Source organism: Oryx dammah, unplaced genomic scaffold (assembly GCF_014754425.2).
Source record: "Oryx dammah isolate SB20612 unplaced genomic scaffold, SCBI_Odam_1.1 HiC_scaffold_25, whole genome shotgun sequence".
Taxonomy (NCBI): Eukaryota; Metazoa; Chordata; class Mammalia; order Artiodactyla; family Bovidae; genus Oryx; species Oryx dammah.
This window is the reverse complement of record NW_024070209.1, coordinates 65,982,310-65,997,971: the sequence shown is the minus strand read 5'-3', so window position 1 is coordinate 65,997,971 and position 15,662 is coordinate 65,982,310. Positions and strand designations below refer to the sequence as shown.

At 43.3% G+C, this 15,662-nt stretch overlaps 1 protein-coding gene across 1 annotated transcript in view; it reads right to left on the bottom strand.

Annotated features, from left to right (window-relative positions):
* Positions 1-3,386: 3,386 nt before the first annotated feature.
* The window catches only part of PLEK (pleckstrin), a 28,162-nt gene continuing 15,886 nt past the window's right edge, over positions 3,387-15,662 (bottom strand). The window contains exons 6-10 of the mRNA XM_040224110.1: positions 14,989-15,173; positions 13,217-13,321; positions 7,354-7,437; positions 6,452-6,521; positions 3,387-5,093 (exon numbers count right to left, since the gene is read on the bottom strand). Of these exons, the coding sequence (XP_040080044.1) occupies positions 4,957-5,093; positions 6,452-6,521; positions 7,354-7,437; positions 13,217-13,321; positions 14,989-15,173 (581 nt within the window). The 3' untranslated portion in view covers positions 3,387-4,956. The remainder of the gene's footprint in view (positions 5,094-6,451; positions 6,522-7,353; positions 7,438-13,216; positions 13,322-14,988; positions 15,174-15,662) is intronic.

The window sequence follows — 15,662 nt, the reverse complement described above, 5'->3', positions numbered from 1 at the left end:
CGTGTCTGACTCTTTGTGAACCCATGAACTATACAGTCCATGGAGTTCTCCAGGCCAGAAAACTGGAGTGGGTAGCCGTTCTCTTCTCCAGGGGATCTTTCCAACACAGGGATTGAACCCAGGTCTCCCGCATTGCAGGCGGATTCCTTACCAGCTGAACCACAAGGGATGCCTGTAAGTCATGGTGGGGGTTTTCAAAGCCAAGTCCCAAGAGTCAAAGTGACTGTACTTTGTACTGTATCACCTGATTGCCCCAGAAACACCCAATACATCTTTCCCCTGTATCTTAGTGCAGTTCAAAGTCCAGTAGCAAAAGTGGCATCATAAACCCTCTCCCCCATCCCCATTTCTCTCCTCCAGTGAAATCTGAGTTTACCTTCCCTTTGCCCTGAAGCTGAGCCAAAATCACTGAGGGCCATCATTTCAAGTGGAGTTTATTCTTATAGAAGAGAGAGAAGTCACTCAGTCGTGTCCGACTCTTTGCGACCCCATGGACTGTAGCCCATAATGCTCCTCGGTCTATGGGATATTCCAGGCATGAATACTGGAGTGGGTTGCCATTTCTATAATCAAGCTTATTCCAACTTTCTTTTTCTTCCACTCTTTTCTCTGTGACATCTCCTAATCTATTCTATGCAGTTTTGTTTTGTAAAGTTTCTGGTGTACAGCGTGATGGTTCAACATCTATATACACTACAGAATAATCACCATGAATCTAGTTACCATCTATTACCATCCAGCTGACCCTCTTCACCCATTTTATCCAACCCATAACCCACTTCCCCTGTGGTAACCACTAATCTGATCTCTGTATGTAAGAGATTTTGTTGTATTTTGCTTTTTTTTATTTTAGATGCCACATATGAGTAAAATCAGACTGTATTTGTCTTTCTCTGACTTATTTCAATCAGTGTAATACCCTTAATGTCTATCCATGTTATTGCAAATGACAAGATTTCACTCCTTTTTATGACAGAGTAGCATTTCATTGTACATATACATCATATCCTCTTTATCTATTCATCAATCAGTGGGCACTCTGGTTGCTTCCAGATCTTGGTTTTTGTAAATAATACTGCAGTGTACATGGGGAAGCACCCTATGCAGTCATGAAACTTCTTATTTAGAGCAGGACACAAATGGAACATGAAATCTTAAATAATTCTTTTTGTGGTTTTCTTTTTACCCTAAGGGTAACGTGGGTGGTAGCCGGGGATGGGAGGGGGTTTGTCCATAGGGGACTTCACCTGAAATCCACAGGAAATGACATGGATGCGCTGTTTAGCTCTCTCACATGTCTACCAGCAAGCACTGGAAACTGATTGTTGTTTTAATCTAAGCCTGTTCCTCATTCTGGTTTGAAAGACAACTCCCATTGGTAGGGTTTTAGCTACTCTATGTGTGCCTATGTGTCTACAAGAGACACTTAACATCTTTCCTTAAATTAGTCTTGGGTTCTCCACTTGCATGTAAGATTCTCACCTCAAAAACTAAAAGTCTCTCAGTTGTGTCAGACTCTTTGTGACCCCACGGACTGTAGCCTGCCAGGCTCCTCTGTCCGTGGAATTCTCCAGGCAAGAATACTGGAGTGGGTAAGCTGTTCCCTTCTCCAGGGGACCTTCCCAACCCAGGGATTGAACCCAGGTCTCCTGCATTGCTGGCAGATTCTATACCATCTGAGCCACCAGGGAAGCCCAAGAATACAGGAGTGGGTAGCCTATCCCTTCTCCAGGGGATCTTCCTGACCCAGCAATCGAACTGGGGTCTCCTGCATTGCAGGCAAATTCTTTACCAGCTGAGCCACCAGGGAAGCCCTCACCTTACAAGTTCTCCTTCTATTTTTTTTTTTTCCCAGAAGGGTGTTAGATTTAGCAGACTTAATGCTTTATTTTTCTGACTTGCTGTCAGTTACATTATGTAAGCATCCATTTTCCCCCTTTATATATATTCTCCTAATTCTCTCATAAATTATTCTTTTCCAATTTTTTTTTCTCCCCACTCAAAATGGGAATCCTGGGTAAATGCTGAGCAGCCCTTTTCCCAGCTTCTTATGTTCTTCAAATGGAATGACAGGTAGTACACTCCTTCACCCACATCACTGAAGGCAATATTCATCGTTCTGGGGCTCTGCCCTGTGTGGTTTGCTTATTTCTGCACTGAAAGGCTGATTGTTTACTAGTAGTAAAGAATGCAATGCCTGCCAATGCAAGAGATGCAAAAGACTCAGGTTGGATCCCTGGGTCTCTACTCCAGGGATCGGGAAGATCTCCTGGAGTAGGAAATGGCAACTCTCTCCAGTATTCTTGTCTGGAAAGTTCCATGGATAGAGGAGCCTGGCAGGCTACAGTTCATGGGATTGCAAAGAGTCAGACACAACTGAGCCACTAAGCATGCTCACACGGATGATTTCTAAGCCAAAGCAATTCAGACATAATATCTATGCATGCTCAGTCACTCAGTTGTGTCTGACTCTTTGCGACCCCATGGGCTGTAGCCCACCAGGCTCCTCTGTCCATGGGATAATATCTATATCTATACTCTAAATATCTACTTTGGCAAGTGATACCTTCATTCCAGTTGCCCCCATTAGGAAGCCATAATGATGCTTTGAATTCTTTGCAGACCACAATATTCAAATATGTAATGCAAATTGTATAATGCAAATTCCAAGGGATGACAGTTGCCTAGACTACAGAGTGAATAAGGCCCCCTGAAGTTGAGCAGTGCACATCCTGCTCAACCATACTGAGCAGCCTTTCAGTGAGAAACTTCTTTCCCCCTAATGTAAATAGTTTTCAGCATTCTTAATAGGTAATGGCCATGTATGGACTCTTTTGCTTGCCTAAACATTATAATCAAGTTCTCATAAGTTAAAAATTAGTGGGACTTCGTTAGTGGTCCTGTGGTTAAGAATTTGCCTTGCAATGCAGGGGATGTTTTTTTGATCCCTGGTTGGGGAACTAAAATCCTACATGCTGAGCAGCAACTAAGGCCACAGCTACAGTTTGAGTGCTACAATGAAAGATCCTGTATGATTCAGTGAAGATCCCACATGCCACAACTAAGACCCGATGCAGCCAAATAAATTAAAAAAAAGAAAAGAAAAAAGTGTATAATGCAAGTAATTCATTTTTTAAATCACTGACAAAGGTTTAGGGAACAGAAAGATATGCTGTCCATATATCTTTCTATTCCTGAAGCCTTATCTTTATTTTCCCTATAATCTTGCTCCCTAGAATACACTGACTTTGTTTTTAAGACAATTTTAAAGCCATTGGGATGACTTGGTAGATGACAGATGGTGTGGAAATCAGTAAGGGAAAGCAGGTGGTAGAAAAGGAGAGTCACTAGCGACAGGCAAAACGTCAGAGTCATCACACTGAGACGACACTCAACATGGTAATGTTTATTTCAAAACTTATAATTGACTCCACGTTAATAAATACTTCTAACACTGAATGTAGAAAAACTACTGTGCATGTTCTAATACAGTTTACTAAAGAATCACAGAAAAGGCAGTCTTTCACCTCTTGGCCAATGAGAAAACAATCTGGGGGTAAGAATAGCCTCAAGGATATTGTGTGGAATTGGGGGAGGGGAGAAGGAGCTGCTAAAATCAAGAACTTTCTACTCTTCTTTCCTCACTAAGGACTTAAAATTAAACATTGAAAGTTGGAAAATACACCTTCACAAACGTATTTAATTTCTTTCTCAATTTTGGTTTAGAATCATTAGTTGGCAGACAGGATTAAAAAAAAAAACAAAACTGGAAACAGATACACAATCTGAATCTAGATCAGACCCCTCTGAATGATGATGGGCCTATGAGGCCCCTTGTTGGCCAAGCAGGAGATGGGACAGCTTGTGCTTAAAGCACATGCTTTAAGGCGTGACCACAATCTCAACAACTTGAGCACTGAAGGCACGGTGTGATGTGATGGCCACCTCCACTTGCAAGCTAAACGTAAGTCCTTTCAGAGCTATCTTTGTATAAAACTCATCATCCCATCAGCTGGCCTGTGATCTAGGCCCTCCACCCTCTGGAGCTGAAGTGGGGCGGGGAGAGGGCATTTCAATCAGGCAGCTGTCCAGCCCCCTCACCCAAGCAGAGACCCCATAGAGAAAACCCCTCTGGCCACTTTTTTCTGTAAACACTCAAATGAAACAGAATCTCACACATTTGGAGTTCCTGCTCCTAATTAGAAATGCTCTCTGGTAAGAGGCAAAGATAGCTTCTTGTCTGACCAGCCCCCAGTAGAGTGCAACACACCTGCTCTGGGAGGCCTCAGGGAGAGGACAGGACCCTCAGCTACTCCTAGCTTCCTCGGGTCTTTTTCTCAGAAGACAAAACTTTCCAGACTGAAGTCACAAGGCTTCAAGCTAAAAACCACCACTGCAGTACTGGCTGTCGGGAAGTTTCTGGTGAGGACAAAGAAGGAAGAAGAGGGTTCTCCTTGGTGTTGATACCTGAACTTGTGCCAAGAGCAGGGGAAGGCAGCAAAAGGGAACAAAAGAGGTTTATGCTAATGCTCTTAGTACAGATGGGCAATGGCTTCAAAGGGAACAGTTGTTTCAGGTTCTGAAGGCCAAGACCTGGTCATGGAGGGACTCCAGCTGCCCTGCCATGTGTATTAGATTGGCAGGCTTTTGAAGCTAGGGAGGACAGGTCTCCCCTAGTTCAACTCCTTCATTTTCCAGAGGAGGAACCTGAGGCCTGAGAGGGTAAGCAACGTCCCTAGGCCACACCGCTTGGCATGTCTGCCCAGGGGACACAGAGAGTGGCAGAGAGGCTTCAGCGAGTGATGTGGTCAGTGTGGGTGGACATCACGCGGCATGTGGTTAGTTACATCCAGGATCCCCGAGGATGACAATATCCCACCCCTGGGCCTTCTGTTGCAGACGTGGCCAGGCCCTGGACTGAGCTTATCCATGTGGTTCCCTTGGGAGGGAGTGTCTTCACTTCCCCGTCCGGGAGGCCACCTGGATGGCTTTGATCCACTCAATGCGCTCCTTGGGGGTGGCTGCTTGCAGGAAATAGTGAACTTCATCAGCCGTGATGATCTCAAAGAGGTTCTCTTCTTCACTCTTCTTGCCTGGTGAGACAGAAAGTGATGACAATGAGCATGGGCACCAGAAAGGCCACCTAGCTTGCCCTCCTTCTGCAAGCAATAAAATCCCCATTTTCCAAGTGTTCTAAGTAAATTAAATGTGATTTTCAAACTTACCATTTTGTATGCTTGTACATTTATATATGTATGATTTATATATATGTGTGTGTGTGTATATATATAGTACTTATACAGACCAGTATGTAGTATGATTGTGTTTGTGTGTTTAAGAAGTAAGTAAAACACTCAAGGAGAAACATTTTCTTTTATAAGCAAACTAAATTTATCATTTTTGCACACAGTGTATAATGAGTAACCTGTAATAGTGTCCAGTGAGTACCTTTCCTCCACTCAAAATATAAATCAAAAGCTGACCTCAATATTAGTTTTCTTAAAAAAGAAAAAAAAAAAAAAAAGATGTGCCACCAGTCCCATCAGTGTAGTCTAAACTAGTTTTTATCAAGCGCTAAGTGAGCGTCTCTACTGAAAGATCAGAAGGCAGAAAACTGGCCGATACTGTGACAAGACTCAAAACACATCCATCTCAGATCAAAAAGAAGCACACTGCCCACCCTGACAGTAAAGGATGACTCTAAGGGGAGAGAGGAGGGAGCAGATCCAGGAATAGTTAAAATCTAGGCACTTGCAGCTGCCACATTTCCAGTCCCCCTCGATAGCATCACTAGCCCAAAATGACAAGAGAAACCAGGGTCTGGGGGGTCTGAACCACATCTTCCTGCTGACACTACTCACTCATTCCTACACCTGAGAAGATGGTCATTTCATCACCGAGTCATAGACTTGTGATCAGGACCCAAGGGTCAGCTGGTAGGACTCCATCATTCTCAGAGAAGGAACCAAAACCCAGATTAGTTAGGCAACTCACTCAAAGTTGTGCCCCTAACTAAGTAACCTAGGCCTAACATAACCCCAGAGCACTTCCTGTTCCCCACACTGCCTCCCGGCACAAATGTTCCTTTTGTTGTGGGGCATTTCCTATTCTGTACAGGTGCACTTTGAGGAATGTTGGCTCCATCACAGGCATGAGGAGGTAAAAAGTCTCCCCACCCAAGCCGATTCTGAGGTGACAGGTTTTTCTCAGCACTGTGCTAGGATTTATTCAAGGCATCCACAAAACCATTACAGCTCCCCAAGACCCAGAGAGCCAGGACAGCAGTTGAGAGAGAACAGCTTTGGGTCTCTCTGAAGTTTTCAGACAGTGAACTCATTCATGCCTGAGAAAGGGAGTGAGTGAGGGAGTGGTTGCTGTTGGCTCAGGGTGCACAGGTGTGGCAAGGGAGCCCGGGGAGACACACCTCTCTCCCCCCAAAATTCATTCTTACCATCTGGGTTGCTCTCCACTGAGGTCACCACACAGCCTCTCAAGCGAATCGCTCCCAAGGGATCTTCCCCCTAAAGGAGAAAGGAGTCCTTCATTATGTTTCCAAAGTAAAATATAGGCGTATACTTGATCCTCTTGGTGCAAAAGCCACACAGACTCACTGTGGTTTAAAGAAGAGCGGAAGGAGATTAAAGGGAACCCGTTCTGGATCCTCCACCCCTCTTCCCACTTCACACAGCGGGGAAGTGGGGAGCTGGACGAGGAGATGCAAGTCAACCTGAGCTTCACATCTGGAGGAAAGTGACAGCTGGGGGAGGTAGGGAGGCCGAATCATCTTCCTGCTGGAGAATGGCCAGGTGTTTCCAGAGTCCTTTGGCCCCAGGCAACAGACACAGTAGTAGAATCCTCATAGGAGGGAATCAAGAGAGCCCTGCAGAAGCTGAGGACCCAACCCAGATGGACATGACTCAACTTATTAAGGAAAAAGCCCTCTTCTGAATAGTCAACAGCCTAAACGGTTGGGCTCAAAAGATGCTCTCGTCGAAATAGGCCTACAAGAGGAATTATCACTTTTTTGCACATTAAACCAAGAGCACAGTGTTGAGTTGGTTGAGTTCCTCTGAAAATATCATCTTGGGATAAATAATAAAAAGTTATGTTGTATTGATCAAATAAATGACCATATAATGATATTTTCTTCCATCCCCTGAGATTCTGCTGGCCTCAAAGCCTAAGGTCTCAGATCTTTGCAATAAGAAGGGGTTGGAAAAGGTAGAGGAGGATGAGGAAAAAGAAGAGGGAGGGTGAAGATGAAGGGAGCAGAGCAGGAAGGTCCCTGGCAGCCCCGTGATTAGGAGCAGTGCAAGCTTCTACTGGGAGGGTTTATGGAGCACAGTTTCTTACCCCAGCAGGGTCGTAGTAATGCAAATAGGCAGGATCTTCTCTCAGAATGAACTTCCTCACTTTCCAGTTCTTCCGCCTATGGCCCTATATCCAGGATCAACATAGAAAAAGGAAGGATGAGCTTTTAGTCCCACTCAGTATACACAGTCCCTACAGGATAAGTCTTGTTGAATTGAAAGAAGAAAAAAAATAAAGATGACATTCTATCTCCAGGAGAATTCAGGTCACAACCCAGGCCTTGTCAGAGATAGCTCTAGAACCAATGAACAATTTAGATGTTATTAAATTGTGGGTTAAATTATTTCTAAGATCATCTCGCAGCTTTAGCATCATATAAGACAGCACTATGGATAACATACTATGTTAGGTAATGTGGGGCTATCAGGAGATTTAAGACATGGCCCTGCTCTTCAAAGAGTTTATAATCTATATGGAAATATAAAATAGCAAATGTCCAAATCAAATAATCTTTATAGATAAGAGTTTTTCAAAGGATTTTTCATTTTATTTTACATATGGTAATGTAAATTTCCATGGTACCCTCTCCATTCATCTCACCCTCTCCTCCCCTCTCCCCATGACCATAAGTCTATTCTCTATGTCTGTTTCTCCACTGCTGCCCTGCAAATAAATTCTTCGGTACCATTTTTCTAGATCCCATATATACAGATTCAAAGGACTTTTTAAATTTACTATTTATTATTTGGAAACTTCATTTGAGGTTTTTTTTTCATTGAAATATAGTTGATTTACAATGTTGTGTTAGTTTCTGGTATACAGCAAAGTGATTCAGTTATATACACACACACACGTATATTATTCTTTTTTAGATACTTTTCCATTATAGGTTATTACAAGATATTGAGTATAGTTCCCTGTGCTATTCAGTAGGTCCTAGTTTCAAAGGATTTAAATGAGAGATATATAACTGTGGTTTGGCATGTCAAAGAGAGCCTCATAAAAACCTTCACTTATCCATGTGTGACACACAGGAGTTAGACGGGTGGGAAAGAGGTGGGAAGACCATTGACAACAAAAAAGCAGTGGTGGGAATGTCTAAGGCATATTCAGACCCTGATGAGTAAGACCATCAGGCTAGAAGGCAGGTATAGTAGAGGTAAGTTTGGAAAAGTGGAAGGAGATAGTAAAAATAAGACACAGGGGTTGTTGTCTCTGACAGCTTTTGAGTTGGAAGCAAAAAGATTACTGTAACATTTCAGGAAGATTAATATGGTGACAACATACAGGATGGATCAGCTAGGGGTTAAAGATAAAGCCAGGGGAACTAGAATAAGGTAGAAAGAAGACCATCAAGAAATGATTACAACAATCCCAGCAAAAATTAGTAAGGACTAACAACAGGGAATCAAGATTGCCGGGAGAAATATCAATAGCCTCAGATATGCAGATGACACCACCGTTATGGCAGAAAGTGAAGAGGAGCTAGAAAGCCTCTTGATGAAAGTGAAAGAGGAGAGTGAAAAAGTTGGCTTAAAGCTCAACATTCAGAAAACGAAGATCATGGCATCCGGTCCCATCACTTCATGGAAAATAGATGGGGAAACAGTGGAAACAGTGTCAGACTTTATTTTGGGGGCTTCAAAATCACTGCAGATGGTGATTTCAGCCATGAAATTAAAAGACGCTTACTCCTTGGAAGAAAAGTTATGACCAACCTAGATATCATATTGAAAAGCAGAGACATTATTTTGCCGACTAAGGTCCGTCTAGTCAAGGCTATGGTTTTTCCAGTAGTCATGTATGGATGTGAGAGCTGGACTATGAAGAAGACCTAGCACTGAAGAATTGATGCTTTTGAACTGTGGTGTTGGAGAAGACTCCTGAGAGTCCCTTGGACTGCAAGGAGATCCAACCAGTCCATTCTGAAGGAGATCAGCTCTGGGATTTCTTTGGAAGGACTGATGCTAAACCTGAAACTCCAGTACTTTGGCCACCTCATGTGAAGAGTTGACTCATTGGAAAAGACTCTGATGCTGGGAGGGATTAGGCAGGAGGAGAAGGGGACGACAGAGGACCAGATGGCTGGATGGCATCACCGACCCGATGGATATGAGTCTGAGTGAACTCCGGGAGTTGGTGATGGACAGGGAGGCCTGGCGTGCTGCAATTCACGGGGTCACAAAGAGTCGGACACGACTGAGCGACTGAACTGAACAACAGGGAGCAGCAATGGAAACTGGAAGCAGTAGTGGTTGTAACAGACACGATGAGGAAGAACAGGACGTGGCCTTTCCCTAGAGAACCATTGACTCTTCCAGGGTCAAACACTGACATTGTCTAGACTGTGGGTTTTGAGACAGGATTTGTGTCTGTTTCTCTTTGTTCCTCCTGTGCCCAACACTGTGCCTGGCATGTGGGAGCCACTTCGTATGTTTGTAATTGCCTTGAATTACCCAGTTATTTCAATTAGCTGATTGTAGTTGTTTAAAATGTTGTGCTAAGCCTGATTCTATGATTTCCTACAGTAAATTCAAGCGATTTTTAACTCCAGAAGTTGAAAATATTAAATTAGAAAATATATAGTTTCCATGTTGCCAACATGAAGAATATTCTGTGTTATTTCGAAGCACCACGTATTAAGAGGCACATACAGAAAGCTTCCAAAGTTTTTCACTGTGTTTGCATAGAAACCAATGGAACGTCTGCAATTTTAGCAGACGATGTCTCCTTCATAATGCCAGGTCAGAGCACTTTCAAGAATGGGTTTAAGTTATTTGGCAGAGCATTTGGTCAAGGAGCTCATCTCCAAAGAACACTTTACTTGCCTGAAGGATGGAGCCAAGAACACTGCAGAGTCACATGGGAGAAAACAGAATATTTCTATCTGCAATATTATATGGCTTTTGCAAAGCATCAGCTTCTAAATTTCTTGTTATGAGTCCCTGCTCTTTGCCTTAATTGATGTTACCCATAAGCTAAGAACACTAAGGTTGCTGCCCCACACCATTTTCTCCAGATCTACAGGCACGCAAATCATGTTCTCTTACACAATCACTGGGTGAGTATCAAGTACTCAGGAGTCAGTGGAAGAGGAAGGCACAGGAGGCTGTGAAATCAGCCAGGCCTGGCCAACTACCACGTTGTCTTGAGGTCCTCACTGGCACACGATGAGTGTTTCCTGAGGCACTTTAAGGAATGCATGCACAGCAGGGGTTTCCAAGAATTGTTGCTGCTCTGTCAACATCTTCTTTGTGCAACACCATTTTATATAACGGACTTGAGCATCAATAGATTTCAGTATCCATGGCGGGTCGTAGAACCAGTCCTCTGTGGGTACTGAGGAACGGGTGTACTTACATTCAACTTAATTCACTCTAAAAATGTTTGTTGTCTATTACAGACTAAGAAGGATGCTGAACTCTGCAGCAGATACAAGAAAAATATGTATAATACATTGTCCTTTCTCATCAAAGAATCTACATGTGGTTGAGAAATGAGGTATCTTATTCAGCGTAGTCACAGAATGAATTATATAAAAAGGATTATGCTGAATATAATCCAGTATCATTCATCCTCAAACTGGCTATGTCCCCCAAACAGAATTAAGGCCTCTGGAACCAGTGAAGGGGGTAGAATGAGGGTAGGGATGACCCCCAAGTGGATGCATCTACTTCCCACCTATGAAGTGTGGAGCACAGGTGCCCTTTTTTGAGATAAGGCTTCTACCAGGTAACGTGGGCTAAGTCACAACAGAAGCCATAGGGTTGATTAGTTTTTTTGGTACTTAAAAAGACTTTCAAAAATCTCTCAGATGAACCTGCTATGAGCTAGGATTATAAACCACTGAGATGAGGGATGGGAAGCATTAAAGGGGGACTATCAATTCAAGTAGAAGAGGTTTTTCTTCCCTCTCCCTCCCCCAAAAATTAGAGGTGGGGGGAATATTGAAAAAGAACAAAATTCCTGAATGAAAAAATATTGTTTTCTTCATGTTACAAGGAGGTTTATGACTATTTAAACAGTGATATTTTGATAATATTTTGATGAACTAACTTTTAAGAAAATGGTTAGCTCTGTAATTCTTTACATTGGCCACACACCAGAATCTCTTGGGGACCTGTAACATACAGAGACTCTGATTTAACTGGCCTGGGGTGCAATTTTAACAGATCCCTGGAGGATTCAAATATACACCACCTGAGCTATTGAAGGCTGACCTGTACCTATCAAAGGCCATGTAAAGAAGATGAAGACAAATAGAAGAGTAAGCCTACATCTAGTCCCACTACTTTCAACACACTCATACCACAACCCTCAGCCGACTTTTGACCATCCAACATCTCCATTGCATCCTTTGCCCAGACCTCACTCCAGTCCAGCCTGGACTTCATCTATCCCTATTCAACCTTCATGTTCAGTTTTCTCAGGGATCCACTCTAAATTAAGGCTTGTCAGATCAACGAAGTCCACAAAAGTCATTCATGGCTGATAGTAGCATAGAATTATAGAAGATATCATAAGGAAATAGTGAAACTCCTTTCCAAGTGACTCCTGCCTTAACAGCCTATGATCAGAGCCATATACATACAAACATTTTTCAGAACCAGTGAGGAAGCAGGTGATGTGCAAACTCTGCCTACGGTCAACCTCCAGAACCTACCCTGTGTAAGGCGACACTGCTCCTTTGCTCATTCTTTAATCTAGTCAGTGGGCATAGAAGTTATTAGAATAGTCCGGAATTCTTTCTAAAACTATGGCTTTTTTATTTCTTAGAACCCTGTTCTCTCAAAATATAATATGAAGGTAAGTTTTCCACATTAATGCTCTACTTCTAGTGAAACTCAAAACTCTCTATCTATACTTAGTCAACCCAAAGTTCTCCTTTTTAAAAGCAAATGCATGCTCCGCTTTGGTTCTTCCCTCTTTACTCAGAAGTTCAGGCTTCTATCATGAGGTGAGTCAAATCTCTCAGTCCCGTGAGGTCTGTACACAATGCACAGAAATCTTGCAGCAGCCAGATCCTCTCTTTTATTAACATATACAGAGCAGTGCCTTTGAGACAGTGCATGGCACAATCACAAGGGGCAAGACCTTGGCCTCATAAAGCAACTTAGGCTTCTATGACAACATATACTAGCATCAGTTGTTTCACTCTGAATATTCCTGTTTTCCAATTGCTTCTTCTCTACCAGGTGCTGACCCTGGCTTCCTCACTCAGCTCCTGCCATTGGGTTCTCTTACCTCTTGGTGTCCCATGCTTTTGCACTTGGTAACTGACCAGAGCTCTTCAGCTCACCCCAGCCCCTGTCTCCCAGACTGACAGTGGCCGGTACCTGATGATACCTGCTAATGACTGAGCCTATGCCCTCTGACTGGACTTGACCTTCATCTGTTGCTGCTCCTGCAGAGTTGGCCTGGCTATGGTCTCACTGTGACCTACCACAGTCTGGAATGGTACTTCCTTGCTCTCAGTGGTTTATGATGCTTCTCTTCTGGGTGCAGCTTGTTTCTATTTCCTGGTTACTTTGTAGGGAGGAAGGATAGGCCAATGGAAGAACTTTCATTGTGAAACATCTCTGTCTTTTCGATGGCATCTCTTTGCCAACTGATATCCTCCAACTAATGAAAAGGTCAGCATTTTCCTGAAACATTGATAGAAATTTCCCTATTTTTAGGTGCTTCTGCCCTGCCTGCCACAATCCTCCTGACCTAATGCCACTTTGATCATCTACTTAATTATTTGTCTCTCTTTCACTAGATCAGTTTCATTCTCTAGCTGACTATTCACCAAACAAACAAAATACCATTTGATCCTATAGAATACAAAACACCATTTGATCCTATAAAATACAAAGGGCCTGGTTAAGGAGAAAGCCTAGGGTAGAATATAGTGACCACTCACCTGCTTCAGTAAACATCCCTGCTTGATAATGACTCCTCTGAATTCTTCTTTCAAAATCACATCATCATCACTGGAATTCTCTTCACAGAAGAACCCACTGTCTGGCTGTTGGGGAACCAAAGAACCAGTTTATTTTTCCAGTCTTAGGCATAGTGCTAATTATACCACCTTCATCTCCCTCTTCCCTCTAGCCACTCCTTCTGTGATTCACATCCCAACCTGAATGTTAAAGGTTATCCTTGGTTAGTTTGTTTCCCCTCCCCACTTTTCTTATTTCTAGATGCTTATTTCTTCTTCTTTTTTTTTTTGTTTTGTTTTGGCTGCACCATGCAGCATGTGGGATCTTAGTTTCCCGACAAGGGATCAAACCAGAACCCCCTGCGGTGGAAGCACAGAGTCTTGACTGCTGGACCACCAGGGAAGTCCCATCTAGATGTTTATTTCTTGTTGCTAGATGCTCCCTTGTCTCCATGCAAGTATGATCTTGTCAATATACTTTCATTTTCCTGGGTTCCCCAAGCTGTATTGGAAGTCTAGCTCAGCACATCTCTCCCTTCAAAGCCTTCCTTCTCTGGGGACCTCATGGCCACACCACTGAAAGTGAGCTGGCTGGTTTATAAGACACTGTGCATACAACATAACCTCCATATGCCCCCTGCCACTCGGCTCCCCAGCTTTAAGAAACCAAGAGCTCAGGTCCAGCCACATCCTTTGAATTCAGGCAGGAACTGGGCCTCGCTCAGCTAAACGAGACCAATGAATCACACAAGCCACTGTGCTCGGTATTTTTAGACCTACATTTTTTTTTTTTTAGAGTCCTACATTTAAATAGCTATAAACAACCAGGTTGAAATTCTGAAAAGAAAAAAAAAAATTCTGACAGAGGAACTTCCCCAAAGTGAAATGAAACTCTCTTTGGTACATTCACTTCATTTTTATAAGTAGCTTCCTTACTTTTGTGCTCTGACCCCAAATAGAAATAAAATTGCCAGAATCCCCCTAGAAATCCACTGTTGCCAGATGTTCATGTGACCCAAGATTAAGTCCATGTTGTACCATACAGTGTTTCCCAGTGTGTGGGAAGCATGCCACTGGAGGTACCCATGATGACAGAGGGAAGGAATAAGGATGAACATACTTTGTATTGAGTCACATATTTCAGTGTATCTTTGGACTCCCAGGGGCCATAATTTTGCCGGTTATTTTTCCTTCCACTACTGGATCGACTTTGACTAAATGGGTGCCTGACATGTTCTCAGTCCCTAAGTCACACCCAACTCTTAATGACCCCATAGACTGTAGCTCACCAGGCTCCTCTGTCCTTGGGATTTCCCAGGCAAGAATACTGGAGTGGGTTGCCATTTCCTTCTCCAGGGGATCTTCCCAACCCAGCGATGAACCCTCATCTCCTGCATTGGCAGGCAGATTCTTTACCACTGAGCCACCAGGGAAGCCCCACCTGGCATTAGGTGGGAAGCCCCACCTAATAAGCTTTTACAAAAGAAATTCTTGCTTAAAATAGAAATAAATATAGCAAATTTTTAAACAAAAATAAAGAAAACTATTAAGGTAAACAGTATTTTCCTTTAGACTAACTTACTGGATGTGATAGGCATTATGGAGAGGGACAGCTGTCAAATCAAGGACATGGACCAAAGCTATAGGGATAGGTGCTTTCTTTTACACCAGCAGATATGAACTGAAATCAACCTAGAACCCACCCAGGTCAACCCTCCTGCCCGGAGGAGTAGATGGGTAGTTCCCTCACTCACAAAGTAGTAGAAGGCATCAGCGTTGTCCAGGAAAGGGTTTTCAGCAGTCCCATCCACCGCATTCTTGGAGAGGTCTCCAGCGGGTTGCAGGTACCCTTCGTTGAGCAAGGAGGAGGCGATCACGAGGCCTTCCTGGCGGTTCCGAACAGATTTATTGGAAACAAGCCAGTCAATGACACAGTTACCTGGATGGGACCATCAGAAAGAAGGTTAACTCTCTTTTTCAAAGAACAAGGCACAGACAGTTTCCCCTAGAGAGCTGCAGAGCACTCAGGTGTCTTACTTGTTTCATCTTCCCTGTTACTCCAAAAAGGAAAAATGAAATTATTGAGATAGATACTGGAAACAAAAGGAACCATGTAAACAGTTTTAAAAAAATCTACATGCTCCTTAAGGAGCAATGCATGTGTAAAGAAGTTGCTTTTTACTAACCCACTCATTTCTTCCATTAATGACCCAGAACTTCTGCTGAGAGCTAAGTTCAGTAATGGCTATTGGAGAGGCCCCCCCCGGGGGGAGTCTAAAAGGAAGATCTGGGTAATGAGTAAGTGTTGTAACAAGTGCCTTGCTGTGGGGTCAGCGCAGTGAAGCTACTGGGTCAGATCTGCAGAAAGGCGTGGAGGGGTGGGTGGGGCAATGGGTACTGTTTCACAGAGGAAGTGACAACGTTTATC